Below are 27,904 nucleotides of genomic sequence, written 5' to 3'. Positions count from 1 at the left end.
CAGTTTGTTCCTGCAAAACTCTATAAGTGTGAACACACCTTAATAATGCAATTACTGCAAAATTGCATTTTATATTAATCAGTATTTTGGTCGTTTTCCAGTATAAAACATCACAATTTTGTTTAAAGCTAAATGTAATTGAGAAGCAAAATACTTTTTTTTACATCTTAAGTTAAGATTTTAATTTGTTTTACCTAGCAAACTAATAAAATGTGGTCAGTTTTCTATTGAACAAAAATACTGATTAATACGGATTTGTCTTGCGGCGTTTAAAGTGTTAAAGACCATCCTGTGTGATCGGCTTCTTTTTACAAACCTCTTCCAGAATAAAACCAGACATGAAATCGGAATCACTGAGAGACGAGTACAAAACACGAGTCATCTTTAAAAAGCCAAAAAGGTCACAGTCGCATGACGAGAAGCCATCCGCATCCCTCAGCTCGGAAAAGTCTTTGAGATGCAGAACCTCGCTGGAATGTCAGCTCGCTGAATCTCCTGCTAGTCGCATAAGATGCCCACAATTACGGCCCATTACAGTTAACCAGAAATCCTCCAGAAGGATGAAGGGTGAGTTACGTCTCAGGGTTGGATGTGGTGGTCATGATCTTCATGTACTGGGTGAAGATCGTCTCAAAGGCCTCGTCTCTGTGTATCATGGCACCAAAGACCAGTGGCTGTGAGAACAAGATGAAGCTCATCACTGTCAGACTTTACTCAGTTATTAATCAAGACAGAGGGTGATGTCACTGAAAAAAGACACCAAATGCATTTTAACTTTAACTTTATCATCATATATACAGTAAACTCATGGTGTGATGGCAACTATATAATATAACTCAACTGCTTGATTGCTTACATAATCATAAAACATCAATTATATTATCTTCCAGATCTAATCTGCTACATACCACTGTAAGGCATGAAGACATCATAAACATTATCATCATGATTTCTTTTTTTTTTTTTTTGTAAAGCTGCTTTGAAACCATGTGTATTGTGAAAAGTGTTACACAAATCAATCTGACTCGACTTGACCACCTTCTGTGTTGACGGGGTGGCAACAGAAATGCCCATTCCAGACCCGGGAAGAACTGATAAAACTTTGTACTGTGGAAAAAGAAATTCGAGAGTTATTGTAACTGTAACAGTAAAAGAAAAAAAGAAAAAACAACTGCTATGCTAACAAAATGCCATAACATGGGGAAAAACCACCATTATAAATACAATTTATACAGTTTTGTCAATTTGAACATCAACGTAATGGAAGCCATTCAGACTGGAGTTTGACATTGTTCTCTCATCAAAGTTCTTTAATCATTTAATCACCCTCAAGTTGAAAACAGAAGATATTTTGAAAAATGTTGGGAACCAACACTGGCCACTGAATGACACAGTATGGCTGCTGTCAACTGTTTGGTTACCAATGGTCTTCAAAATATCTTCTTTTGGGTTCAACGAAAGAAAGAAACTCATAATTGGGAACAGAGTGAGGGTGATTAAATCATAATTTCCTTTTTTGGTGAACTGTCCCATACTACACATTTGTCCAGATTTTTGGCTGATTTTCAGACTGGACACTATTTGTTGCAAGTCACTGTCAATCTGCAGTTTGTGTTGCACCAAAATGCAAATCTGAACAAAAGGCTAAATATAAAAGGTATTGTATGTATGAATATTTAATCAAAATGTCCTTTTTATGTGAGGTACATGCTGGACTGTGTGCAGTCCGTGAGGCAATGCTGCCACCTACTGAAAAACATAGCACTCATATTCAATAAGGGAGTGAAGGATAAATGGTCAAAGGTTTATAAAGTAAAGAAATATTGGAAAAAAACTACTGCTTTTTCTGAACAAGAACACTTGGCCACTAGACACCATGTGGCTGTCTGAAAACCATCTAGAACAAACATTTTTGTGCCTAGCAAAAGGAGAAGTGGTCACTACATGAGTGTGTGTGTGTGTGTAAATTAGTAAGCAATGATTGGGAAAGGATTTTCTTTTAGATATATATTATAATATGTTTTAATTTTAAGTGTTAGTAAATGTATATGCTTCTGAATGTTTTTTTCCTGTTTAATTTTATTTAAAGTGTAAGTTTAGGGCTTCAGCTTTATTTAAATGACCGAAAATGGTTTTTAGTACTTTTTAGTTTCAGCTGAAAATGGCCGCACTGTACAAACCTTCTGGATATCAGTGATATCCTCCAGTTTGATGACTTTGTTCTTCTTTGAAGACCCTGATCTTGAGCTGGAGCTCTCAAAACACAGGTAGCTGTTGGATGGACAACCAATTATATTCTACTTAAAATGCTGATGCACAAAAATGTGCGAAATGATTCATCATAGCATGAAAGAGATTGAAAAGAGTCGCTCAACAATTGAGCACATGTTTCTTACTTCTCTGTGACGTAGAGCATCCCATTGCGAATGTAGTCCGTCGGCATCTTCCTGTCTCTGTTTATCAGACAGCATCTCCATCCATTCTCACATACTGCAAGAGAAAAAAAACGAAGAAAGCAAAAATCAGTTTGGCACATCCAACTTTAGTATGTTTCCTTTCTTCCATTAAGGCCTCATGAGATAAGAAGCGAGTCTAAGAGCTGTCTCACCGGGCAGAGGTCTCTCAGTCTCAGGCAGGTTGAAGATCTCATGAAATGCTCCTTTCTTTGTGCTGTGTGAACGGCTACTCTCTTCTTCTCGGGTCACTCCAGCCGGGATGGTGGCTAAACTGCTTCGTGATACCACCGGCTGGATCTAAACAGAAAAAAGAGGGATTTCAATAGTTTGCATTAACTGACCCTCTCAGCCGTAAAACATTAAAGTCAACATAAAACATCATTCCCATTTTACTTCCATTTGGTGACATATTTCTAGGTGAAACAGGATGTTCGTGAAAAATGATATTGTTTGTTTTTTTAATATATATAAATGTGGCCTTGGTGATGCCAGCCAGAAGATGTCAACATGATGTAGTTAGTTTTTTAGTTTGTATGAGCATTCATGTGAGTAAGGTTTTTTTTTTTTTTTTTTGGTCAGTGTAATGATGTTTTAAAAGAAGGACAAAGTTTATGTTAGCAACCGTTATTGATCTCAAACTCGAGGGTATGTAGTAGTCACTCTGTACAGTCTCTCAACACAGTCCAACTACTTTCTTTCAGTGCTCTAAAGCCAAACATTCAACTATTTCTGCATCTAATGATCTAACACTGCTCTACTGTGGAAACCAGGAATAAACTAAAACTGAAAAAAAAAAAAATCCCTGAAATTCAAAAATAACAAAAACTACACACACACACACACACATGTATATATATATATATATATATATATGAATAAAAACTAATTAAAATAAACTATAATAATAATAACAAACATAAAACAAAAACTGAAATTAATTATGTATATATGTATATATATATATATATATATATATATATATATATATATATATATATATATATACAGACACACACACACACACACACACACACACACATATATATATATATATATATATATATATATATATATATATAAATAAAAACTAATTAAAATTAACCATAATAATAATAATCAAATAAATAAAACACAAACTGAGAATAAAAATAACAAAATCTATATATATGTGAACAAAAACTAATTAAAATAAAATGAAATAAAAACTATAATAATATCTCGATACTTAAATAGCACTCAAGTTTTTGAACAAAGCGATCCTTTCTGACTTTAAATTCACTATCTATGCACATACCCATCACACAGTCTGTGAAAATGGAGTCAAAATGCCACACTAGCAGTACACATTCAATTAAATAAGATCGTATCAAGTCATTAATATAAAATATAATCAGCAGATCAGGCAATTAATGACATTAATATTATTTTCTTAACAAAATGTGAAAAAAGTAAATATAATAATAAGGTGAACTGCACAAAATCTGTCAGGAAATGTCCATCTGCTATTTCACCAGATAATAACAAAGACAATTATATTTTGTATTAATAAAATAACGACTTTACATTAAAATCATTAATTTTTGCATTGTGACATCTTTTTATTTTATGACAATAAAGCACAGCCATTCTAAAAAAATATCTTCTTACTGTAATGCATACGATTATATAATTTTTGAATTGTAAAATAATTTAGTACAAATAAAGTTGATTTTCCGATTAGCTAAATTATAGTATAGTACATGACTTTCAGAATATCACAATTATGTGAATTTGGATAGGAAATATGCTTAATTTTGAGCATATATATAAATAAATAAAAATAAAAACTGAATGGTTAAAAAATAATAAATAAAAGATGTATATTTAATTTTATCTTTTGAATTTGTGGTGATATGCAACCTGGACATTTCTTTGGTAGCTTCACCCAATTGGGCCGTTGGGACCACGTATATGGCCATTTTGATCCATTTGAGCACAGACAAAATTCATATCACACTGTGCATCTAGATCCAAACACACAAAGGTAAAGAAAGTAAGGTCAGCTGGTTTCATCACACACACACACACACACACACACACAGGTGCTGGCATAGGCACATCACAATCCCTACCTTCTCACACCCAGACAGCTGAGAGAGAAAGACAACAGATTATGTATGACTGCCATGTCAACTACCTGCACTGATGTTTCCCCTACGAGGCAACACCGCTCACTCTCATACACACATACTGGATATACAGTGCCTGACACTTGAAACAAACGCTTCAAATAGGTATGACATTTAAAGTGTGAAAACAGCCAGGAGGCTGGTGTTAAAGCCTGTTTCTCTCTCACCCGTCGTGACACAGTGGCATTGCTGCGCTCTTTCAGCTGAGGGTCGGTGGGTAGGCTGTTCCACATGATGTATGGAGTGTCGTATTTGTCTCGGAGTTTTGGGCAGCTCTTAAACAGGAAGTCTATAATAAAGAACTTGATGCCCGCGTAAAGCCCTGCCAGAGAAAAGACGCACACCACGAGAATGATAAATAACTACAACATTAGACAACACAAAACAACTTTTTATATGTGTTCCATCATATTTAATAATTTAACTTTCATTTCATGGGCCATGATGGAAGGACACTTAAGATCACAGAATGCTTTTAAACTTATGAAATGTTTGACTTTACTTGTAATGAGTCTAGAATATATAAAAGTTTAACTTTTTGGAATAAGTTTTGCTTAAACAAGAAATACATCCATGTTGAATAAAAATATTAACTTAAAGAAGAAAAAAATATATCTAGCGCACTATAGTGCGCCTTGTCGCAAATTGTCTCTTGCTCTTGCTAACTACGTTTAGCTGTTAGCGTGTTTGCACCATTATCTGATCTGTATAATTGCTTCAGTGCTAAAATGTCTCAAAGCACACAAACAAACCCAGTGTGTCTATGGCCTTTTTACGTGGTTTGGCTGTTCGTCCACACGCAAACGCAGCACCAGGGTCTCATTTATAAAACCCTCCGTAGAGTTCATCCTAAAAATTTCCGTAGGTACAAAAGCTAGATTTTGCATACGCCCAAGATTTTTCAGATTCATAAAACCATGTGTACGCCAGAACCTGCGCAAAAATCTCATAAAAAAAATCTCAGTCAGGGGAAGATTGTGCGTACATGCATCTCCACCTCGACTCCTCCCCGAAATCACCATATATGGAGCTTACAACGCCTAGTTTTACTATGCATAACCTCATCTGCACATCATTTCCATGCAAATCTTACCACTTTCGTCCTTCAATATAGTGGTATTTTTCATAATGTTGTAGAGATGACTTTACACAACATTAAACAGTAATCCAGCAGTGTCCGCTATAATGTCGCAGTTTGTGCACATCATTGATCATTGTTTTCGCTAAAATAACATGTGATCTGTAATTTAGTTTAAAGATTCATTATCGTGCAACTATAGCACTCCTCACTGTCATTAAAAAAATAAATTTCACAGTAAAATTATGTTTATTGTTAATGAAATTATGTAATTTCATTGTTAAACTCCTTTGATGAAAATTTGTATATCGACATGAAAACAGCGTTTAAAATCGTTGTTTACTTCATTAATTTTCTCACTCCATGAAAAAGAGTTCGTACCCATGGTTTATAATGTTGTACGGTGCGTCCTTATTTACACCAGGTTTATTTGAACAATATGTGCATGGAAAATTGCATACGCGTACATTATGTCCATTTGGTGCGTACGCAACATTTATAAAAGAGACCCCAGGTCACTGAAACTGAACATTTTTGAAAAAGCCTGCCAGTGTGTAATATTTTCAAAAAAACTCCGGTTGCAGTGTTATCGTGTAGACAGTGAAACTGGAGTTTTTGGCTTGTGAGGTCGGAGCATACACTGTTCTTCATTGGCTTCTGATTGGCCAATATGGCTCTACAGTTGAAATCATATCGCCACCTGCTGGCTTTGCATGCTCTTGACAATGCATCAAATATGCGTTAGCATTAGCATTTCCATGTGGACAGGGTTTTTTTTTTTTTAATGGAAGAAGGAAAAACTCTGTTTATAAAAATACCTGTGTACGTGTGGACATGGCCTATGTTTGATATAAAATCAACAAAAGCCATTTATTGACAGCATTTGTTTGTGTGACTACGTACATGTGAGGAGCTATGGGTAATAACTCTTACCGATCATGAAGCCCATCAGCTTGTAGGGCAGGACGCAAGAGGAAATGAAAGCCACCCACAGAGCGATGTACAATTTCTGAGTGATCTCAGGCTGAACCCACATGAACAAACTGATGTACACACATACGCACACAAACATCCACCCATAACACATACAAACATGAAGAAACATTCAGTTAGTTTACTTCAGGTTATGATTATATTTCAATGCTCCCACAAAACTTATTGTACCCCTCTAAGAAACATAGCATTTTCTTCCCATCTCATATTATTTCCATTTGCAGTTTTGTGTATACTGTACTTGCAAAAATTGTACATTCGGGTTTGAAACTTAAACGTCTTTCAAAAGCATTGAAATATAATTTGTCCTCTCATCTCATACTTTTCCCATCACCATAAAATTCAAAAGAGCTACTTACTTTTTGATTTTCTCCAAAACATCTGCCATCTTACCGAAAAGATTCTGCAGAAAAATTAATATTATGTCGATCAAAAAGAACAATATGCAAAAAGGAAATTTGAGAAACGTGTCCATAAAAACTCCAAATCACCAAATGAACAGCTATTTATTATGGCTATTTTTCAATTATAATAGAAAAATAAAAGTCCTTAAAAACTATTAAATATTATGAACGGAAGAATATGAATTAAGCAGTGACCATAAACAATAAATCTTTAGATCACACAGCTCATGTACTTTTTGCATTCCCTCATATAACTTTATGAGGTGCATTATGGGTTACATTTTAAATAATATAAAATGAATTTCCTTGTGTGCTTAACAGTTGCTGGCTGCATATCCTTCAATTTCAGGCCAAAAAAAATCATAAATGAAACTAAAGTTTTGTAAAGGAATGCATACATAATAGCAAAAAGCTTTAGATCATGAAAAGTAAAGTGTGTCCAAATTCTTGACAAATAGCATAAGTGCAATGAACAGGTTTTTATTACAAAAAAAAGCCTGAAAATCTATAAGCATTAAAGTGTAAATTTACCTGTGCTTTTTGTGCAACATCAAGAACTAACTGAAACTTTTCAGACACCGTTAGATCTTCCTTTGGAGGTTCCTAGCAGAAGGAAAAAAATATATATATGCACAACATAGAAAAAAAAGTCACTGACAAATATTCCCCAGGAAAAACTTTCCTACCACAGGTTCAGAAACTTCAGGCACAATACTCCACTGAATTCTCCATCCTCTAAAGAAAAACAGAACAGCATTAAATCAGTTAGTTTGTGTTACATATACATATGATTCTGTATATTAAATACAAATAACATACAAAATGTATATTTATTATGTGATATATACAGACATCGCATTAATACATGTACTTGTGATAGTGACTGCCTGAGTGAACATAGTAGTATAATCATTTTCTAGGTAGAGGTAACTTTAGGTAACTTTTTATATTTAATACAGTCTCAGTAACATACTAGTATAAGAAAGGAATCATGGTCTTACCTGGCTATGAGGTAATTCAATGACAACCTCAGAATGGCTAAGAATAGAAACAAAGGTATAGCCCAGCCATGCCATGCTGCATTCATATAAATCTGTGACAGAAGACAAAAACACAATACGGATTACATTGTTGTCGCAAGAAGGGGTATTATCAGGTACAAAAACTATAAAAACGTCTTTGAAAGTGAAAAAAATAAATAGTAGATTAACTAAAATTAGAAATTTGGCAATAAATAAACACACATATATATATATATCTGTATACGACATAAACTCACAATGAAGGCAATAGCTGATGTATATACTGAGTGCCAGTTGGATAAGGCGGAAAGATTCCGTAAGAAATTTGTCACCGGTCTGGCACCCCGTTCTAGAAATAAATAGAAATAAAAGGATAAATAAGTACAGCTGAAGATGGTTGTGAATCCATAAAGTGTATATTAAAGCCTTAACATCCAAAAAAAAAGAAAAAGAAAACAAGAAACACTACAACAACAAAAAGAGACTTACTAAGTCGTCGCATATTTTCTGTTAACCTGAAACGAAGACAAGACAGATTTTCAAGCAAAAGCAAAGAACAGCACTGTACAGTAGAGCAACTTCTTTACAGTTTCTGAGTGATGCTCAAATTAAGGCAGATTTGAGGTATCATTCATACGCAAACGGTGAGGGAAAAGTGTCCTTGCCTTCAGCAAACACCAACCACAGCCTGTCTTGTATTTTCATTGAAACGGAAGTGACACTTAAACCATATAAATCAATGAAAACAGACAGCTGTGTCCAGCACAGACTCAATACATCTCTTCAGAGACAGATAGATGCACTTCATTGATCCCTAAGGGGACATTCAGGAGACATGGACTTAATAGCCTTGTGTATAACTGAGGCAGTTACATGCATTGACTGGACATCAGACCTAGAACTCCTGCTTGGCAAGAGTACACTCGACCACAAACTGCAAAACCTTTAAGATTCCTAATGGCTTTCAAAATAACTGCCTAGATTATGAAATAAAACAAGTGAACCGTACACATTTCTGAGGAATCTCTAAAACCTGACTCGACAGACTTATAGTCAGAGTAGAATATTAATAAGCTGCAAATAAAAACAAGCCTTTACAGAGTCTTTTTAATATATTTAATAGATTTAGATGAGAAAACGTGCTTGAAGTCCATTATCAGAAATGCATAATAATACATATATATATATATATACTTTTTATTTTCCAACTGGAATAGAAAAAAACAAGTTCAAGACAAGCTCTAATAATAATTACAGTCGGATTAGGTGCTAATAGTATGTTCAGTATAATACATAGGACTTTTTTATTTTTATTTTTAAGTTGCATTAAACCCAGAATATTCCTCCTACATAAGCCATCTGAGAGAGACATACATTTAGCTTTAGCCCAAAAGAAGGAGGCCAGCTCTCTAAAATTGTCCCAGATCTTAAAAAGAGGGATGGACTTGAAAAATATAGGTGATCATGTATAACAACTGTACTTTGCATATATATAATTTACCTTACCGTTTTTGTGTTGTAATGCTCTAAATTTGGCAAGTTAAAGTCTTACCCCCCTAAAACAAACAGAATTTTGACAAAACCAGAAGGGAATATATGTTAGGACATTATTTTGAAAGGCAAATTAATTTTCTGGTTATGTCAGTTGATTTAAGTTTGAAGATCTCTTATCTGCCATTATGCTTGGCTTATTCTGACTAAAAGCATCCTGGCCACAGGGGGGCAGATGTTTACTAGACAGAGAAGGATCTCTGAGACATGATAATGGAGCACAGTATTGACCTCCACAGGTGATCTTTCTACACTAACCTTTTAGCACTTAGTGGCTCCTCAGCCTCAACCGTGCTCTCCTCAGGCTGGAAGCGGAAATCCTCGATATAAACCCCAAACCGATCATAGAGCCAGCTCTGCAGCCGAGAACACACCGTCTCCTTCTGCTGTTTTTCTACAGAGAGAAGTTAGATATGTATTTCATTCAGAGGCCAATACCATCTCTATTCATCTAAATCCTACAGTGGGCGAGAGCGAGAGACAGAGAGAGAGAGAGAGAGAGAGAGAGAGAGGTTTGTGTTCCAGATTTTCATTTCCTGCCTTAAACAAAAGTGGTTGGTCTGGCCTAGATGGTCTACAAATTTAGACAAGTGCCTAAAATAACAACGGAAAGCTTCCTGAACCGTCGCTACCCTAAACCACAAAAATCACTTTATTTAAAGGTCTAATTATCTCTTTTAACTACGGTGTTTACCTCAAACTCCTAATTTGCTGCTTATTAATAGTTAGTAAGGTAGTTGTTAAATTTAAGTCTTGGGTAGGATTAAGATGTTATGTGGAATATGTGATTTATAAGTGCTAATTATCAGCCAGTATGTTAATAATAAGCATGCTAATAAGTAACTTGTTAACAGCGATGAATTCTCTATATTAAAGTGTTACCGAATTTATGTCCCCCGGATATTTAACACTCTCACTAGCATTGTTTTTTTTTAAGGTAACTGCGATACAATATTTTCTAAATTGCGTATGACATATTTCTGTGTCTTATTAAATTCGGACACAAGGTTTTTGGTATTAAAATAAGAATAAATTAAGGACTGGCGAGAAGGCTAATCTCGAACTGTATTTGGACTGAACTTATTGAAATCAGTCTCTTCAGGTTTACACCATTCCATAAATATATGTGAAATTGTTTCAATAAAAAGCTAACAGTGTCTTTTTGTAATAAACAAAAAATTGACAAGACACACACATTGGTAAAAAAAATGTTTTGCTCATACTTTTCAGAATAAAGTAATACTATTAAGTCCATAGATCTAAAAATTGTGAGGTGTAGAAGTATAGTCATGTAAAAATGAATAATTTTGTTACTTCTAATGTCAAAACGTTGAGGGTTGTATTACCTGTGCCGTTAGCCGCCGGTAGCTGCTGTTTTCGTGCAGGCTGAGGTGGAGAATCTTCACACCTTCACCAGGAAACACAAACTACATTAACTTCCAGTTTCGTTACTTAAAATTCAGTTCAAACTTTTTTTCTCAGAACTCAGAACTTTTCTGAGCCATGTGTTCTACACATATTTGCAGTAATCAGAAACTTCTCAACATTGCGCAGCATACTCCTGTGCAAGCCCAAATGTGCTTCCAATCAAATCTGAATCAATTAGATGCTGAAATGACATCAGTGGAAAGAACACTCTGTACAGACGTATTGCTGTGCATCGACTTCCTGCTGAGGGTTAATGGGGGGTGAGATGTAGTGGCTATTTTTAAAGCTCAGCGTGTGGCGTGGGCAGCCCTCTGCGGTCAGTCCTACTGTGACAGCCAGACCGAGTACAGCACCAGGTCACTGAACAATGCCAACACTCATCAATTTATCACAGAGTACAGAAAGAAAGTATATAACTGTGTTTCAAACAACATAATACTGAAGTAAAAGTTACATTAAAAACTTAATTCAACTGGTTTTTACTCCTATTTTAGTCCTATTTATTGCTTTGCTGTGGACTTGATTTTGTGCATTTTTAATTACAGGTCATACGAACAACCACACTGTAAAATAATAATAATGATAACACTAATAATACTATTTCAAGTTTTTCTAATTCAGATTTTGAATTCATGTTTAATTCAGTGTTTAAAGTTTATTTGTGTTCCTGTGGCTCAAGTGTTAGAGCATTGCGTTAGGTTGGTGGGTTCGATTCCCAGGGAGCGCATGTTAGGTAAAAAATGTTAGCCTGAATGCATTGTAAGTCGCTTTGGATAAAAGTGTCCGTTAAAAGCATTAATTTAATTTAATCTAATTTTAATTTAATTCAATGTGTTACTTTGTGCAATTTCTGAGTGAAAATGGTTTCATAGTTAGTCTTTTTAAACATTACAGTTTTTTTGCAGAGCAGTTGATAATTACAGTAATGTGTGGTCTCAAAAACCTAAAGAATAAATTAATGCACTGATATAAAAAATCTGGCCAATAGCGATGAGCCAATAATTATATAAATGTTTATACTACAGGGCCGCTGAATGCTTGAATCTGATTGGCTGATGAACGTTCTGAAGTTTGCAATTATTTTCTGGGAAACGCACGGCGAACGTAGTTCCAGGCAGCTCTCCTGACCGCATTACAGTTCCATATCACTTCGCATAGAAAACTGTAATGACGAAATTACAGGACTAACAAAAACAACAACATGACAGATGATTTTCCGAAAGTAAACACACTTGACATTTCTCACTAGCGAGGTAATAACAGCACTGTTTAGAGACGCTGCTGCAGACTAATTCACACAAGCTCTCTCTCTCTCTTTTTTTCTTTCTTTCTCTGTGTGTCTCTGTCTCTCTCGCTCTCTTTCTAATAACTTAATTAATAACTGCTTTAGAGTGCTATCAACGGCTCAAGCCTCCAATACCAGCTTTAAAATTACGTTTTGGGGACCCAATTTTTGCGACATTTTGCTCTTCATAATACCCCCCTGTTATCCCCAATACATTCTAACCCATTGATTTACCCCTCCATTTTAGACCGTGCTTACACCTCTTGGAGAGACCTTGGGTTGGTTTCTATTGCTGACCTTTACATCGATGGAGTTTTTGCCTCTTTTGAACAGTTGACTTCTCAGTTTAATATTTCCAAAAAACTTTTTTTCAGATATTTACTTTCCAAATGCACCTCTCCCTTCAGATTTAGACACCATTCTGGGTGTGGATCCTTGTACTAAAGGGTCAATTTGTAAATTAGTGAATACAATTGTTCATTTGCAGTCTTCCTCTGATAATTTACGCCTTGTCTGGTCCCAAGACATCGGTACTGAGATTAGCGAGGAGACATGGGGGGCAGTCCTGAACAGGGTTTACCCCTCATCCCTCTGCTCACGTCACAGGCTCATACAGTGCAAGGTGGTTCATAGAGCCCACTGTTCGAAGACCAGGTTAGCACGCATTAACCCGTCTATCGACTCGAAGTGTGACCGGGGTCATTCTGGTTCAGCCACTTTAATTCACATGTTCTGGTCGTGCCCTGCCCTGTCTTCCTTTTGGAGACAAATTTTTGTCTCATTGTCAGCATTTACCTCGGCAGATATCCCACTCTGTCCAGTCACAGCTTTATTTGGGGTTCTCCTGCCTGGCCATTCTTTGCCTTGTCACTTTTCAGATTTCGTAGCCACCCTCCATCTTACACTCGCTGGATAAGAGATGTTCTTTATTTTATGAAACTGGAGAAAATTAGGTACTCTCTTCAATTCTTCTTTCTGTAATGTTTTGTGTGTTTTCATTTTCCCCTGTTTATGTAAATGTTGTATTTTTTATTTTATTTTTATTTTTAATTTTTAATGTATGTTTACAGTATATAAATAGATCATAAAAAGAAAAAAAATTACGTTTTGGAACCAGCTAAATTTGTGTTGGATGAGATGCGGAAGAGATAATTTGACTCACAATAGCGATTTAAGTACAAAAACTGGACGAATCCCTTTAAATATATCATCTGATTGATGTCTTGCGGTGTGGTAACCATAGTATAAGCGGAATGATTGACTCTGGGTCATTGAATTATTTCTTACCTATACTATAAATGTATTTATCAATGTATTGTGCTTCTCTAATAAAATTAAGCTGACAATTCATTATTAAAGAGTTTGATACAAATTGTTAGTCTTTTAAAATGTAATTTAAAGCTGCAGTACATAAGTTTTGCCTCTTTGTCGCCATCTCTGTCTGAAACCTGCAATTGCAGTTATTTGCGGAAGTATATTCTTTGCATGGGCCATGCACCCATGCATGACTCCAGCGCGGATGAGTCTGTTTTGAGGTGTATGTGTGGATGTCTGTCACCATACCGGTGTACTGTAGATATTCACTGTAATTCGGAATCACAGATTCTAGCCTTTGTTTTGGAATATATGACACAAATAAAAACTTTCTAAGGATATTGTCATTCGAACAGTAAATAGCAGGTCTGACACTTTTGTTCTGACCAACTGAGGAAAAAAGCAGTACAATAAATTGTGCTACAATGTTGCTTAAATCTAACGATTGGTTAGCTCATATCACATCAAACCATGCAAATTATTATTACTGTTATATTCTGTTCTCAAATTGTTCATGTTAACAACATCAGTATTACGTGACTACATGTTCAGTATGTAGTGCAGCGATACATGTAGATTTCAATTTCTGTACAGTCTAATCTGTAATTGGCATACCACTCAAATTTCATATAAAACATTGTCATCACATAAAGCTTTTTCAATTACAATCCACTATTAAAATTATAAGTTGAATTATTCCAGCTGCTGTGAGAAAAGGCTATGAATGATCCGCCACCTGCAGGATCCTCACATGTGATAGAGCCTACTACAAGGGACAAATTTCCTGCAAATTCCTTATATTTGAGTAGTTTTTTTTCACCTGGTCTTCAGCACATCACTCATCTTTTGTTCCAGGTCAAGTCTTCTGCTGCGTTCTTTCTCCAGCTCCTGTTTTAGGGTCTCCACATTGGTTTCTTCACGTAGCTTCCGCAGTTCCTCCTCTGAAAGAAAAAAATTTAACAAATGGCCACACACTTTAAGGAACCTTCTATAATGAAGACATTAAAACATATTATGATCTTGTTCAGGATGTATAAGTGTTAACAAGAATTTCATAAACATTTGTGGCCCAGGACCACAAAACCAGTCATAAGGGTAATTTTTTGGAAATTAAGATTTATACATCATCTGAAAGCTGGATAAATAAGCTTTCGGTTGATGTATGATTTGATAGGATTGTGATGGAATAATATTTGGCCAAGATACAACTATTTGAACATCTGGAATCTGAGAGTGCAAAAAAATCTAAATACAGATAAAATCACCTTTAAAATTGTCCAAATATGTTTTTAGCATTGCATATTACAAAACAAAATGTAAGTTTTTATACATTCACGTTAAGAAATATACAAAATATCTACATGGACATAATCTTTGCTTAATATCCTAATCAATAAATCGATAATTTAAAAGGTAAATAAAAGTTTTTTTGTTTTGTTTTTTGGCTATTGCTACAAATTTACACCAATGACTTAAGTTTTTGGATTTAATTTTATTTGCATCATTGAAAAAGTTTTTCTTTCCTGTTTAACACTCTAAAGCTGCTTTGACACAATCTGTATTGTGTATAGTGCGATATAAATAAAGGAAAAAACTAACAAACATAAAAATACCATGGTATATCTAGATGTACCATGTAAAATATTTAGTGATTTGTATTTGTATTTTTTTATTTTTTTATCCTTAGCATTTTTTTATTTATTTGGCACATGAATATGGTAATCATGTAATATCACATTATATATCACCACCTAATACACAATGAGTAATGGTATAGTAAAGTTAAAATAATAATAATAATCTTAATAGAAAAAATGCTACAATAAAACCCAGTTCATTGATTAACTGTAAAATCCCTTACAATAGATGGCTTTTACATTTGAAAAAACGAATAATTTTATATTATTGTAAAATTGTTTAATAAGTAAAAATAATAATGAATTATTTATATGTATGTGCAACTAGCAAGCCAGCACATATAAAATATGTTAAACAATTGCCAAATTGCACTACTTTACTGTCTCTTGTATCACTTCACACTCACTTTTATTCACGTGATAAAACGGCTTGAATCAATATTTAATGTCCATTCATTTACTTTTTATATTAAGTAAGTAGCTTTGTTATTCAAACTCATTCAGCTATTATCACAAAATAAACACTTCTGGGTGATACAATATGCTTCAGCTTCACATCGGGGTCATATATTTGACTCAATATCTTTGCACTCATCTATTTGCAGAATTTCAGTAGTATAATGCACGGCTTTGAGCCTGCAGCTATCTACTCTACATGGTCTTTGTTCCCAGCTAAGCATTATAAATATTTGAGTGCTGATATGAGCTTCTCTCATACAGAGCGCCATAAAGGAGAGAATAAGGTCTGAATGACTATCAGCAATCTGTAGAACTCTAGTACCTGAACCCTGAGTTCAGAGTGACGGCCATTAGGGGAAGTGCTTCTGTCTGACAGATGGATTCAGATGAGATGACTGCTGTCAGTTGTACAGAGGTACATCATTAAGCAGTCAGTCAATTAATCTATAGCAATGTTTCTATTAACAGCTTTTGCAAAAGCCTGAGCCGCCTAAATATAGATTCTAGCTAAAGTAAAAAGGCCTGGGATCCTTACTTCACCCAGCCCTTGTTAGTGGTGTTAGATAAGGTAAGGATCGCTATTACTACTGAGTTACAGCAAACTTAGTGTTGGACTTTGCCAAGTTATGTTTGTTCTGATATTTTGTACTTAAATGATATCTCAAATCATGGAACTTATTAAGGAGATGTGTACTATTATTATTTCTTTTGAACAATCTAAACCAGTAGTTTTAATCTTGTAAATGATAAAATGGTTAAAAACCTCTAAAACTTATATATAGTTTAGTTTTTATGCAAACGCTTAGCATATGTATACATTGAATAGGGCTTGCATAGACTAGTCTAGTGATCGACTACTTCAACCACTAGTCAGCGCTGTCGGAAACAATCGACTACTCGAGCATGCATTAAACATAATGCGTACAAAGTGTTTGCAAGTACGACATGAATTTTAGGATTACAAAATTGCGTGTAGCTGTTACTTTCTATGACCTTATCTATGTTGCATGTAAAATTAAAATATGTAATGTAATAATTAAGGGTGTGCTTGAAGCCGAATTCCTTATTCGGAATGGCACAGATAATGGCTTCAAAAATGAATAACAGACAAATAAATTCAGAATAATTCTGCCTGAATACTCAGCTGAAGCTGACACAGTCCGGTGTTTGCTAGATAACAGTTGAGTCAGGGGATCAGCGCAATATTATACAGAGACCACTAAAATCATGAGTGCGAAGTAAATGAATGTAAATCAGAGCTTGGCAAGCTTAGCATCATACACCTTTTATTATTTGTATATGTTTAAAAGGCAATGATTTAAACATTAGGCTACGATAAGATACGAATGAATGGATTAAGCACAGCGTGCTCACCAATCAAACAGCCACGTCGCGCGTCAGTCTCTCAAAAACCAAACCAGTTCTAGCAGGCTAATAATCAGCTTCGATATGGATACATTTTCTACTTGTCCTACGTGTTTGCATCTTTAACTTTTGCTGGTTTGCGCGGCATGCACACATTTGTTCACTAAACATTAAGATTGCTTAACCCCTTTTTTAATAAAAAAATCGAATAGTAGAAATCAGTAGTCATGCAACCCCTAACATTGAAATGCATAGACTTATGCGCATTAGTAAGCGTCTGGTGTCTTCGCTATTTTTTTCTTTCTTTCTAGCCATTATACTCAATTAATATAGAGTTTTTGTGATTTAGTAGAAGTAGTTTATGGCCTGGGCAAGTGTTGCCACATTGTGGACAAACAAATTAGTGCAAAAAACTAAAGCATATGTATGAGCTGAGCAAAAATAGTACAGACAGTAAAGGGCTATACACACCAGGTATGATCATTCATGGTGCGAAAAAGTGAGGATTTTCTTTTCGTCCTCTGTGTCAATATTTTTCCCCATTGCTCCATGATTAAACGTTCGATCTAATCAGATCTGAGCTAAGATCACTTCCCCAGAGCAGCTGCTATTGCACAAAAGGGTGAGAGTGGTGGCGCTGTTTCGAAAACCTGTGTTAACAAACACCGTAGAAGAGTATCCCTTTAGAGGGAAGAGAGTGGATGCCAAGTTCCTGTTATCTTTGGTATCTGAGAACAGATTCTCTCTTTAGAGACAGTTCTTAAATGTTCTCAATATAATTTCTAAATTCTCCATTGAATTATGTGATCTGGAGTGTCCATTTTCTTCCACGTGTGTGAGTATTATGAGTAAGTGAGCATTAACTATCTAGATCTTCCATGTTAAAAAAAAAACAAGTGAAACATTTTTCTGCGATTCGCCTCGCTTTTTCGCATCACACTCAGTGTGGAACGGCCTTAAGAAAAAACTGTCTGGGTGTGTACAATTTATGCACATTCAAATTTATGTTGCACCCTAGTGTATGCATTAAATTTGACATGGTCTTTTCATTACAGTTAGAACTACTCAGAACAAAGCAGCAACTGCATAGCAAGATGCTAACAACTACTCAGAACACCTTACTGCATAGCAAGAAGCTAACAACTGGCCAAAACAACTAAGCAACTGTATAGAAAGATGCTAGCAACTACTCAACTTCCTGCATGGCAAGAAACTAACCAAAACACTTTAGCAACTGCATTTCAAGATGCTAATAACCACTCAGAACACCTTATCAAGTGCATAGCAAGGTGCTAACAGCTACACTGCAACATGCTTACCACTTAGAACATCTCAGAAATTGCATGAAAATGGCCAACAACCACTGAAACAAAGCAGCGTTAGCATCTCAACATTCTGAAAACCTCACAACACCTTATCATTGTTGCAATCAGAAAATTGAGTGATAAGAATGAAATTGTTCTCTGGCAGTGATTTTCATTTAGCTGATGGCCAGATTACACAATGTGTCTAATCATCTGCAACCAACCTCTTTGGATCTGTCTCCATGGCCACACTGAGAACATACTGATTGTGATACAACAGCATTCAGTAAATCTGCTCCAGAATCAACATTCTGTCAGCAATTCTCATTGATCTTAACACCACAAAAAGAATCAAGTCTGTTCAGACAGAAAGATCATTTATTTCAGCCCTTTGTTTTCTCGAAGGCTGAATCATTCGTTTGTCTGTCATCATCAGTATCTTATGAACTCCAGTAGGCTATATGACTGGAGTGCTGAAATGATGTTAGTCATATGACAACATCACTGGAAATGTCCTTGGTAACTGAACATTGGGAAAACAAACTGTACAACATAGCAATTTACATCCAGCAGCTTCAACTGAAGTGCAAGTCTATACAGTCAATAGCAGTCATTTTTATTGCAATAGTGATTTATTTAAAGGAGCACTATGCATAATTTTTCAAAAAATCTTCTTCCTCTTGCTTGATTTTTTGGTAACTTGTAATCTGTAACTTGACAATTTACTAAGCATTGTAATTACATTTTATAATGACATACCAAACGTAATTATTTAGCCCTCAAATATTTTCCCCAATGTTGGTTATTTAATGAGAACATTTTAATCATCAATTCCCTCATCATTTTCTCACCTTCATGCCAACAAAGATTTTAATAAAAACAGTCCATCAATGAAATGCTTATGAACAATGAATCTGTCAAACGTACCAGCCTATTGTGCGTAACAGGATTTTCAGTGCAACATTTAACAGGGATAATAGCTGGGTCACAGAATATCCTTGTCTAACATGGACCAAAATGTTGGCAGATGGTAACCACCCAGTGTTTAAAAAAAAACTAGTGAGTTACCACGCTTTATACAGTTTAAATAAGCACTCAGCCGGTTCTTTAGCCAGCATCCTAAAACAATTGGAATATTTTGACTGCATTTACAATATAGAAATGCCTCTAGTTACTTATTGTTTAATTACAGCACCGAGTATAAATAAGGAAATAATGAGCATTATGAATCCAGTCATGGAATTCTGGGAAGGTAATGAAATATACAATCCACTCTGTCTCTTTTTTGCTCTCCCATCACTCTTTTTCTCTCTTCATAACAATAGCCCTTTGCAATGTGCCTCATGATCTCTCTCCATGCCAGTAGATTCCCATCCCTTCCGCAGACAGACAGGAGTCGCCATCAAGCACCAATTACAGAAGTGGAGCGATCCACTGAAGTGCTGACAGTTCTCAATCCTGCACAACAGAGCCATTTCAGAATGACCACACAAACACTAGACAGATATACAGAGATATGAGTCATTGTGTCTGATGTGTTTTATGAGTACACACTGCATTTTAGTCAAAGACTCTGGAGATTAAACTAAACATTTATTATGTTTTCATACATTAAGAATTGGCTGAAATTTGATAGAATAAATACATTTTTCATCCCTTACAAAAATGGATGTGACTGTAATAATGCTGTCAAATGATTATTCACGATTAATCACATCCAAAATAAAAGTATTTGTTTGCATACTATTTGTGACTATTTAATATGTATATATAAATACACACACACACACACACACACACACACACACACACACATGAATGTATATATTAAATATATTTATTTATAATATAAATTATATGAATATAAATATAGACATGTAAATGCTTATTAATATTTTCTAAATATATACTATATGTATGTGTATTTATATATACATAATAAATATACACAGAACACACACATATTTTGCAAACAAAAATTTTTATTTGTATGCGATTAATCATAATCAATCATTTGACAGCACTAGACTGTACTATATTACATGATATAGTAGTAATTTATAGCTTTAGATGACCCAAAAAAGGAAATTATGTCATCATTTATTCGCTATTATATCGTTCCAAAGCAAAAAGACTTTCATTCATCTTCAGAACACAAATGAAGATATTTTTAATAAACCCCAGCTCCAAAGACAGGCATGCACTAATATGAACGTGCATTAGAGAGCTATGCAAAAGTGAAGATATTTCAAGAATATTTTTTGTTTTCTTCTGTTTTCACACCCACAATTTTAATTAAAACATTGGAGTCACGTTTGTTTGTTTTTTACAGTTATTTGATGACATTTTTGGAGCCTTTATGACCTTAATGGATATACAGAAAAAGAAAAAGACTGACAGAAAAAGACAGAAAAAGACTTATTGATTTAGAACAACATGAAGAGGAATAAATGATGACAACATTTTCATTTTTGAGTGAACTATATACCATTATTAAAATATACATCATTGATACTGAAATTGTTTCTATTTCTACAGCTTTGCATCTGGACAAACTGTGTCCAAGATGATAATCTGAGGTACTGATTATGTGTTTTGTCTAGTGTTAAAAGGTATAATCTTAATTAAAATATCATTGTGCATGACTATAAGGCATAATGAAAGGTTCAATGGCAAAATTAACTGAGAACTTGATAATAAATGAAAGGAAACAGAGTGCTTGTCGCTGGAATCTAATAGCATTGCGTTTATTAAGTACACAGTGTCAAGTGCATACATTAAAGTGCATACAGTAGCGTTTCTATAATATCATAATGGCTGTTATTATCTCTTATCAATCTGGAAGCAGTGCACATAAATAGCGTTTAATAAAAACATAGCTAAGAACTATACATGTATGCAGTATTTTCAGTACCTTCTAAGACTACTTTCAGAACAAAAATTCTGGAATATTTAATCATTCCACGTTATATATATAAACAATATTTACCTAAAATAAAGGGAATGAAAAACTGTGTATGTGCACCTAAATTTCTGAGCCAGAAGCAATGTGAAAAATTAATAGCACACATGCACACAAGCTAATTTCATCTCAGTCCTTATAAAAGATTCAGTAGCTCTCAGAGCTGTTACACACACTCAAACCGGACTAGCCGTGTGAAGCCGTGAGGTCATTTTATGTATCCATCCCCATCCATCTGTCCCTGAATAAAACCTCATTGACTTCCTCTGCTAATGGTTTCACACTGGGACATTATGAGTGTTGGCAGAACAACAAAGACACACTGCAAATTACTTTGAGAGCTTACTGACAGTCTATATTATTCTCAAGCATTTAAATACAAAAGCAATTACACAAAGCCTATACTGTGGGGGGAAAAAATGACATTCTCAGGCCAACCCATTTATATCCCAGTGGAGCATCCTGATGTAGGTGATACAGGATTGCGCCCACTTTCAGTTCTGCTTGGCACTTTAAATGAAGTTGTTTACTTAAGAATAACTTTCTTAGCAGCTCCGTGAGCTATTTATCTCTCCCTGCAGCCGACCTCCTCGCCTCGCTTCTGCTGCCATCTGTGCAAACCAAACACAGTGGCCGATGGCAATAACATCCATGTGCTGTACAGGTAAGTCTATTATTTCTTGAGAACAGGACCCGTTGTATGATGAATCTTTTGTACTACAAATTGTGATTTTGTGTGTGTGTGTGACGCAATGCAACACAGCAATCAAAAGAGCTTGGGTGGGCTTTGGGTGGGCTCTCTCTGCAAGCACTTTTCACATTTGCAGTGTAATGGATAGGTTACATAATTAAATAAATAAATAAAACTGCAGTCTTTGCAGCTTAAAGGGTTAGTTCACCCAAAAAAATGAGAATTCTGTCATTAATTACTCACCCTCATTTCGTTCCCAACCCATAAGACCTCAGTTCATCTTGGGAAAATATATTTTTGATGAAATCCAAGCGCTCCCATGCCCCTCCATAAAAGCAACATACAGTAGCTAACTACTATGATCAACATCGTAAAAATGTAACAAGGACATCAGTAAAATAATCCATGTGACATCAAGGGTTCAACTGTAATTTCACGAAGCTACAAGAATACTTTTTTGTGCACAAAGAAAACAAAATTATTAATAAATAACATGTTGTTTGCATGAAGCGGAAGTAAGCACATGGGTCGTGATACTCTCTCCACATTGGGATGAGGAAGAGAAGAATTGTTGAAAAAAAGTCTTTATTTTTGTTTTCTTACTTTCGTAGCTTTGTAAAATTACGGTTGAACCGCTGATGTCATGTTGGCTATTTTACCGATGTCCTTGCTACATTTCTGGACCTTGATCTTGGTAATAACCTTGCTGTATAGGAGGCTCAGAGAGCTCTCAGATTTATCAAAAGTATCTCAATTTGTGTACATAATACTGCTGGGAAGTTTATGCATGTAAAGGCTACTACAGCAGTGCATTAACTGCAGTTGGGTTGTGCTATTTTGAATAGGTCCTGGCCTCTTTTTGAGTCCCAGCTCATCTCTGATCATCATTTAAAGCATATTCATGTCAAGAAACGCCCACTTAGACAGGAAAAACACTGATTGATGCTGAATTTAAAGAATGTGGGTATGCCATCAATTTCCCAAAGAAGAAGAGCCTGACCAACCTCAAACACAACTTAAAGTAAAGTTCACAAGCGGTCACTTGTAAGTTGCTGGTCTTAGGAAGCTTACATGTGCTCTTACTAAGCATGGCAACTATTCAATAAACCTATTAAGAGCACAGCAGAGATGAATGACCCTGGCCTTGAGAAATACTAACAACACAGCTAACAAAGCTAACAGCTAACAAGCTCCCTGTTAGCTCAGAACGAATGTTATACTAATGCTATCAATTCCTCCGTCATTCGGTCTCTACTTCTGTAATTAGCATTGGCCAGTGGCCTGGTTTGCTGTTCTGGTTATACTGTCACACTTCATTGCATCATGGGACTATAGCTGTGTGGGCATGGCCTGTTTAAGTGTTGTCACAACACACCATCAAACTCTCTGCCAGTGTGTTAATATGTGTGGATGCCACAGGACAAGTATATCAATTATCCTTAATACTACATCTTTAAAAGCAACGGAAGCTAAATACCATTCCAGACACAGAATTAGTAACACAGATTTGTGTACTTAAAAAAACAGTACATCCAAGAATATAAATGTGGTCTTAAGTTACTCATCGTTCCAACCTTCTTTGACTTGCATTCTTCTGTGAAATTCAAAGAGAGAATTTGCATTGCATTGCGGGCATTTGATTAGAATTAATTTTCAATTACTCATTTCAAAGCACTATAAATATTTCTTAAAATTAATCTATATAACTTATATATACACAAAACACCATGTCTGCTGCATTTGATAGGTTTATGTTAGATTTTTTTTTTTTTTTGTGGAAATTTAAGTAATTCAAACTTAATGTTTTATCCACAAATCAGATCATTGACCCAATAATCCAGAAATAGTGGTTAAATGCTCACTGAAGAGGAAGATTATCAGTGAAAATTTACATTTCAGTCTATTGGTCATTGGTCAATTAAATGCTGTTTATATGGCTTTTTTGTTGTTGTTGTTTATGTTTGAAAGCCTCGGTCTCCATAAATTGCAATAGCATGGAACAGAGTGGCCAGCACAGTCATCAGAATTTCTCCTTAGACATGAGGGTGAATTACGGCAGAATTTTCATTCCTGAAAAGATTTCCACTGAGAACGCAAGTCCGAAATTTGCATACTTTGTACTGAGAAACAAGTGCAGACTTACGTCACCAGACTATTTGCCTAATCTTCATGGTACTTTAGACCGCGGTGGAAACGCAGAAAGCAACAGGTCTGGAGGGACAATAGTTCCTGGGAAAAAAAGTTCCTGGTACAATTGTTCCGGGTAATTTTGGTGAAAACGCGGCTTAAATTATGTTAGCCACTTAGACTGAGGTTACCTTTAAGGCAGGGGTGGGGAACGTTGATCCTGGAGGGCCTGTGTCCCTGCAGAGTTTAGCTCCAACCCTAATCAAACACACCTGAACAAGCTAATCAAGGTCTTCAGGATACAGGTAGTTTTTGTTTTTTTTCAGGGTTGGAGCTAAACTCTGCAGGGACACAGGCCCTCCAGGATCAACGTTCCCCACCCCTGGGGAACCTTGTCTTAATCTACAAACAAAAGTCTACTTGAGGTTTCTCTTGTTGCAACTTGGTGTAACAAAATACTTGTGGCCAGTTTGCCTGTTGTGAACTAGTCCAAGTGGCAGGAAATGTAGGATCCAGAAGCTGGCATCCAATAGATTATGTAGGTTTTGCATCCACTACTGCCTACTACAACAGCTCAGTGGACTGCATCTAAAACCCTGCGGGTGAATTAAGCACCTAGAGGAAAACTACTGTTAGTGGTTGAGATAAAACAAAAGCTATATTCACCAGAGAAAGCCAGTGGCCCATTCTGGTACTTTGTTCACAATCTATAAGATCTTTTTCACAACAATGAGCAGCAAGTTGTTTGAAATAGAGTCATGTACTAATACACAGACAATACAGGGACATTTCTGAACTCAATATGGTCATGTAATACGGTCCAAACATTTGCATAACTCAAGTTATATCACCAGGCAGTTGTTAAAAATGGATCCATTTGAATTTTTTTCATTCGTAAATTTACATGCTCAAATAGCTTGGTATAGCTTTATTAAAACTAGTCACTTCTGGACACCTATTCACAACAGTGTTGCTGTCATAAACATGTTCAGTTAGATTCTTTCTCTTTTTTACTGCTTTTCCAGACCAGCATCCTGTTTGTAGGAAACTTCCTGACGTGTATCTCATCTGTCTGTGGGTACACAGGAAATGGTTACTTCCTGTACCACACAGGCAGAAGATCCAGTTCTAATTCTTTTAACCAAACATTAATAACCAAATCAATCTTAATTTTCTACTTTGAAGTCACTGAAAGATATAATCATCTGATAGAACAGGATGAACATTGCTCTGTGCTCCATTATTTTATTAAGCAAAGCTCAAATCTTGTGGGTTTTGGTCTAGACTTCGAAAAACCATCTTTTTTGGGGGGTCTCCATGTGTGTTAAATAAATTTTGCACAAACAATTAAATGAAAATGGTGTTGGATAAACAGGTCTTGGTTTGGGTTCAGGTGTTGAATCATGACATTTGGGGTCTTGTCTATGTCTGGCTCTCAGGGTGTCTGGTTTGGGTCTTGGTCTAATGGAATCTGGTATTGGTCTGAATTTGGTGTTTGGAAGTCTGGTATTGGCCTTTGTCTGTTATTGATATGTAATTGTCAGAGTCTTGCATGAGGGCCTTTTATTGTTATGAGTCTGGGCTTTAGGGAAGACTGGTATTCATCTGGATCTGATATTGATCTCGGTTTTAGTGGCCTCCAGAGTCTTTGAGAGTCTGAAAATCTTTTAAAAAGGCTTAGTCTTAAGGGGTATGGTACTGGAGTGGCTTTGGGACTTAAGGGTTCTGGTATTGGTTTCGGGCTTAAGGGATCTGGTATATTAGGTCTTCTAGGGAAACTGGTCTTAGTCTAGGTCAGAGAGTTTTGGTAATAGTATGAGTCTTGAGGAGTCTCGAATTGGTCATAGCCTGAGGAGGTCTGGCATTGAAGTCGCTCTGGGATTTCAGTGGCCAAGAGAGTATAAGGTATTAGTTTAGATCTTTTAGGAGTTGGTCCCATTTTATATTAGTTGGCCTTAACTAATGTACTTCCATAAAAAAATAAGTACAATGTGCTTACTGTATTCACATTGTATTGCAAAATTCTTCTGCTGCAATCGAGGTGGGATACTGGTAAGTTAGGGACAGGTTTGGTAGTATGGGTTAAGGGGTAAGTGTAACTATAAATGTAGACATATAAATGTCAACAGTGTAACTATAAATGTAATTACAGAAATTAATTACAGATGTAATTACATGCAGGCATTTTTAAAATATAAGTAGAATGTAAAAACATGTATGTACACAATAAAAGCATTTTACCAAATAATTCCTTTACATAGTAGTTATAAGGCTACTTAATATAAAGTGGGACCTAAGAGTTTGAAATTGAGTCTACCAGGAAGTCTGGTATTGGTCTAGGTTTTAGGGGGTCTGGCACTTGAAGACTTTGGAGATTGATATTAAGACATTATCCATTATTAAGACTGAGGAGATCATTATTAAGTAACATTTTTAATGCCAATGTTCCTGTAAACTATAATAAATGGTTGAATGGACTAGTCTGTCATCATCTTTAATTATTCATGGCGAGATCAATCGAGATAATGTTCTTAGTTTTGCGAGTCTAGGGTGGAGACATGGTTGGCATATTGTTGTACTGTGATGTGTGCTGCCTTTCACAGCAGTGAACCTCTTGTTCCTTTGAGAGGAAACATAAGCTTTCTCTCTCTGAGTCAACGGCAGCCTTTCAGAGCAACAATAAACCCCCAAACTGAATGCCGCTGTCGCATGGTAACCTGCCTGAAAGGAAGAGAAAGCGGAGGAGATGGTGTGGGTGTAGTAAATAAGAGACAGTCTCTCAGAGTTTAGGAACACAATTGGAGGAGTACTGAGGCACATTGAGCTTAGGAGCTGAGGAGTACTGAGCGACATTGGCACATTGTTTCCGTATATAGCAGCAAACTCCAGCAGTATGAGTCCTTCTGAACCACCAGGCTTCTGGTGGCATTTATCATTGTAATGTGTGGGTCTCTTCCAGGGGGGCAAATTACCGAGACTACATATAGTCTTGGTAATTTGTATAACTAAGTATAACTTCATTATAGAGGATAACGAAAGTCATTTTCATATATTATTTTCTCTTAACATCCTTGTTTTCTCTTACTGCTGTTTTATTCTCTTCTGTCTATGTAGTCTCTGTGTAAAGAGCTCTGGATCAATGCTGGCCTACTCACTGGCCTAATTCTGTCCCGCTCTTCAGCTGATATTTTACAGGCTGTCACAATTCCTGCCAGCGGCACCACTGTCATACTAATTATAAGTCAAGGCCACAATGAAGAGACAGATCTGACAAGCATCCAATGATGCTTTATCACTTTGAAGTTTATGAAGAGAAAATTACTTTTTTCATTTCTAAAGATATGTGAGAGGTGTCTGCCACTACAAAAGTAGCCATTATGCTGGGCCGCTAACAGGTTTATGTATGTAGTTGTTAAGGTGTTCTGAAATCTTGCTAGTTCATTGTTACGTGGTTACTAAGAGGTTCTAAGTTTTTGCTAGGGATTATTCATATTCTGACACCGACATGTGATTTGGGTCCTTCTTTCAGTTTAGTCCACTGCTTAAAAAAGGAACTGTACTGTTCTCATCAACAATGTCTGTAGCACAAATAATGCAAAAACAAATTGTGTGTTGAAGTGTATTACTTTAGTTTGTTCAAATCACTAATGATAACTGTAA

General features: G+C 35.7%; 1 protein-coding gene across 3 annotated transcripts in view; it reads right to left on the bottom strand.

Annotated features, from left to right (window-relative positions):
* Positions 1-545: 545 nt before the first annotated feature.
* gramd4a (GRAM domain containing 4a) overlaps positions 546-27,904 on the bottom strand; it is a 54,557-nt gene continuing 27,198 nt past the window's right edge. For 2 of the 3 annotated variants that reach the window (XM_059511498.1, XM_059511500.1), the window contains 17 exons: positions 14,520-14,640; positions 11,019-11,080; positions 9,931-10,066; positions 8,611-8,636; positions 8,379-8,470; positions 8,101-8,192; positions 7,786-7,834; positions 7,631-7,702; positions 7,055-7,098; positions 6,636-6,745; positions 4,792-4,946; positions 4,568-4,585; positions 2,609-2,753; positions 2,397-2,490; positions 2,181-2,271; positions 1,039-1,107; positions 546-674 (listed from right to left, as the gene is read on the bottom strand). In XM_059511498.1, coding sequence (XP_059367481.1) covers positions 573-674; positions 1,039-1,107; positions 2,181-2,271; positions 2,397-2,490; positions 2,609-2,753; positions 4,568-4,585; positions 4,792-4,946; positions 6,636-6,745; positions 7,055-7,098; positions 7,631-7,702; positions 7,786-7,834; positions 8,101-8,192; positions 8,379-8,470; positions 8,611-8,636; positions 9,931-10,066; positions 11,019-11,080; positions 14,520-14,640 — 1,478 coding nt within the window. In that variant the 3' untranslated portion in view covers positions 546-572. The remainder of the gene's footprint in view (positions 675-1,038; positions 1,108-2,180; positions 2,272-2,396; positions 2,491-2,608; positions 2,754-4,567; positions 4,586-4,791; positions 4,947-6,635; positions 6,746-7,054; positions 7,099-7,630; positions 7,703-7,785; positions 7,835-8,100; positions 8,193-8,378; positions 8,471-8,610; positions 8,637-9,930; positions 10,067-11,018; positions 11,081-14,519; positions 14,641-27,904) is intronic. The other variant, XM_059511499.1, reaches the window with a different exon arrangement.

The sequence above is a fragment of the Carassius carassius genome, chromosome 26 (assembly GCF_963082965.1).
Source record: "Carassius carassius chromosome 26, fCarCar2.1, whole genome shotgun sequence".
Lineage (NCBI taxonomy): Eukaryota > Metazoa > Chordata > Actinopteri > Cypriniformes > Cyprinidae > Carassius > Carassius carassius.
The sequence above is the reverse complement of the archived record's forward strand: the minus strand, read 5'-3'. Positions and strand labels throughout refer to the sequence as shown.